Below are 543 nucleotides of genomic sequence, written 5' to 3'. Positions count from 1 at the left end.
GTTGTTATACGTCCAATCAACTGAAACAAAATGAATCGTGATCGCAACGAAGGGTACAGTTGTAACCGACGTCCAAAAGTCAAGTGTCAGAGCAAAAAATGTTCCCAGCAACACCTCAGCGTCGAGCAGCTTTTTCATCGATGCTTGCGTTTCTTTCAGCAATGTCAGCATTCGGGCGCGAACGGTCGTTCTGCATTCTGCACGGGAGATGGTACTTATCATTCAACTTCTGACAGAAACGCCTAAACGAGGCGCATTCAACAACCGAGAGGGCCTGTTTTTCGTCGATGATCCACTAGATGAGGGCCTCGATCAATGGCTCCGGAATCAAAACGGTTTTCTTTTTGGCGCCGTTGATTGTGAGGCGGCAGCATGCAAGGAGTCGTGATAGCCCTTGGGAACGGAGTTCGAGCAGCCATTAATTTTTTGAACTGCGGATTCTTGCAGGCGTTGCAAATCGGATAGAGTGAGATTCCCTTTTCTTTCTGTTTCAATTCGTTATGCTTCGCCTCAACGGCTGAGAGTCTTTTGATTTCAACGGTT

The 543-nt window shown here is 47.3% G+C and overlaps 1 protein-coding gene across 1 annotated transcript; it reads right to left on the bottom strand.

Annotated features, from left to right (window-relative positions):
• Positions 1 to 115: 115 nt before the first annotated feature.
• On the bottom strand, positions 116 to 419 carry PHALS_06587 (uncharacterized protein; the record flags this gene model as incomplete). The annotated part of the gene is made up of 2 exons (XM_024719902.1): positions 116 to 229; positions 297 to 419. The coding sequence occupies 2 exons, from the start codon at positions 417 to 419 to the stop codon at positions 116 to 118; spliced, it is 237 nt and encodes a 78-aa protein (XP_024585154.1).
• Positions 420 to 543: the final 124 nt, after the last annotated feature.

The sequence above is a fragment of the Plasmopara halstedii genome (genome assembly GCF_900000015.1).
Source record: "Plasmopara halstedii genome assembly, contig: Scaffold_3060, whole genome shotgun sequence".
Lineage (NCBI taxonomy): Eukaryota > Oomycota > Peronosporomycetes > Peronosporales > Peronosporaceae > Plasmopara > Plasmopara halstedii.
This window is presented reverse-complemented; position numbering and strand designations above follow the sequence as displayed.